General features: G+C 45.1%; 1 protein-coding gene across 1 annotated transcript in view; it reads right to left on the minus strand.

The window, feature by feature from the left end:
• The window catches only part of LOC306918389 (interferon regulatory factor 2-like), a 15,210-nt gene that overhangs the window by 3,558 nt on the left and 9,152 nt on the right, over window positions 1-2,500 (minus strand). Inside the window, exons 5-6 of the mRNA XM_079531288.1 lie at window positions 1,680-1,741; window positions 51-136 (exon numbers count right to left, since the gene is read on the minus strand). Of these exons, the coding sequence (XP_079387414.1) occupies window positions 51-136; window positions 1,680-1,741 (148 nt within the window). The remainder of the gene's footprint in view (window positions 1-50; window positions 137-1,679; window positions 1,742-2,500) is intronic.

Genomic DNA, 2,500 nt, shown 5'->3' on the forward strand with positions numbered 1-2,500 from the left:
CAGGTGTGCAGTCTGGAACCAGTCTACTATGTGGGGGGAGGTGGGGGTACCTGGAGGGGGGGGGGGAGAGATGCATTAGAGGTACCAGGTGAGCAGACTGGAACCAGTCCACTATGTGGGGGGAGGTGGGGGGTACCTGGAGGGGTGGGGGGGAGGGAGAGTAGAGAGATGCATTAGAGGTACCAGGTGAGCAGTCTGGAACCAGTCCACTATGTGGGGGGAGGTGGGGGGTACCTGGAGGGGGGGGGGGGGGGGGTAGATGCATGTCTTCTAAATCCTGACAGTTTTCTGAAAAACCCTATGTTTCTAAAAACCCTATGTTTCTAAAAACCCTATGTTTCTAAAAACCCTATGTTTCTATATGTCAGTCGTTGTCAAGGACCCCCAAAACTATGACCTACAAGCTCGTAGCGCGGCACCGAGTGCCGCGCTACGAGCTTGTAGATCTGCTATTTTTCAACAACGCCATATCGGTATCGGTATCGGTATCAAAATAATGATTATTTAAACGGTTTTCAACAGCGGGAAAAAAAAAGAAAATGTACAAAGAAATCTACATTTAATGTGTGTTCTCGTCTCATTCAGTTGTGAAAACAGACACTTGGAAAAGAGTGCAGGCTGTTTATTGATTGAATACTTTATTAACAGGCTGTGGGCCAATCAGCCCCTACAGGGCCCTATAGGCTTGTTTCCATTGTGGTCCTCTGTAGAATATGGGAATCGGTCAGAATCTGTATCGGCAGATATGACCCTGCAAATAATCGGAGATCATAATTTCATCTGCGTGTGTGTGTGTGTGTGTGTGTGTGTGTGTGTGTGTGTGTGTGTGTGTGTGTGTGTGTGTGTGTGTGTGTGTGTGTGTGTGTGTGTGTGTGTGTGTGTGTGTGTGTGTGTGTGTGTGTGTGTGTGTATATCTGAAGTCAATGCCTGGATCTCAAGAATGAGTGAAATTCTACATCTACCCGCAGAAGAATGGAGGCGAATGGCATTCAAAGATATAATGGACCGTATAAAATAAAACAAAACAGAGATTCACATGAAGGAGGACTGTTAGAGATACATTAGTACATTCATCTCTGATAGATATTAGATATATTTTTAATTTAGTGTATCGGTTTTACACTACACTTGTATACTCAGTGTCTATATAGAATATATAGAATAGTCTAATAACTGTATTGTGTATGATACCTAAATATATATTATATTTTCTTGTGAAATAAAATATATAAAAACAAAATAAAATATTCTTCCCTTCACGTTTTGATTATTTTCGCACTACAAACAATCTCAATTAGAAAATCAATATGTTTTCTTATGATTTCATAAAGATTCATCTTATTTTTCCGTAGCATATTAGTAACAGTTGGTTTTGAGGTCACAAACATGATTATATCACCCTCTATATAGTGCAGACAATCTGGTATTCGTAGAAATATCCACAGAAATGTCTGAATATAGCCCCTATATTTCAGAAAATGCATGAATATTGTCCATACAAAAACCGTATAGTGTGTGTGTGTGTGTGTGTGTGTGTGTGTGTGTGTGTGTGTGTGTGTGTGTGTGTGTGTGTGTGTGTGTGTGTGTGTGTGTGTGTTTTCACGAGATAACTTGTTTTTTATGGGGGGTTTTTTTGTGTTGTTTTTTTTTGTTTTGGGGGGGGGGCAATGAATCCTTACGTCTGTTTCACCCATGTCTCCTTCTTTGTGTCCTTTGGTCTTTCCTTCCTTCTTCTTCCCCACTGTAGAGGAAACAACGACAACAGTGAGACAACAAGTTGTACGGCACGGCACGGCACTGCACGGCACTGCACGGCACGGCACGGCGCGGCGCGGCGCGGCACTGCACGGCGCGGCACGGCACGGCACGGCACGGCGCGGCACTGCACGGCGCGGCGCGGCGCGGCGCGGCACTGCACTGCACTGTACTGTACTGTACTGTACTGTACTGCACTGCACTGCACTGCACTGTACAACTTATCTTCATATAATAGGTCCTTACTAATAATCATGGCACCATTTCTCTGTGTCTGTGTCTCATAGGAGGGCTGTGGGCACTTCAGAAACCCGTCCACCAGTGACATCATCGTTAGGCAGATTTTTACAAAAATGCTGGCTTCCATTTTCACATTGCAACTTTTCAGGAATAGAAAGCCTGCAGTTTCTATTAGCTTGGATTTCCCATTGATGATGTCACTGGTGGACTGGTTTCTGAACTGCCCACAGCCCTCCTATGAGACACAAACTGGTTTCTGAACTGCCCACAGCCCTCCTATGAGACAGACTGGTTTCTGAACTGCCCACAGCCCTCCTATGAGACACAAACTGGTTTCTGAACTGCCCACAGCCCTCCTATGAGACAGACTGGTTTATGAACTGCCCACAGCCCTCCTATGAGACACAGACTGGTTTCTGAACTGCCCACAGCCCTCCTATGAGACACAGACTGGTTTCTGAACTGCCCACAGCCCTCCTATGAGACACAGACTGGTTTCTGAACC

The sequence above is a fragment of the Electrona antarctica genome, assembly GCF_951216825.1.
Source record: "Electrona antarctica genome assembly, contig: scaffold_49, whole genome shotgun sequence".
NCBI lineage: Eukaryota > Metazoa > Chordata > Actinopteri > Myctophiformes > Myctophidae > Electrona > Electrona antarctica.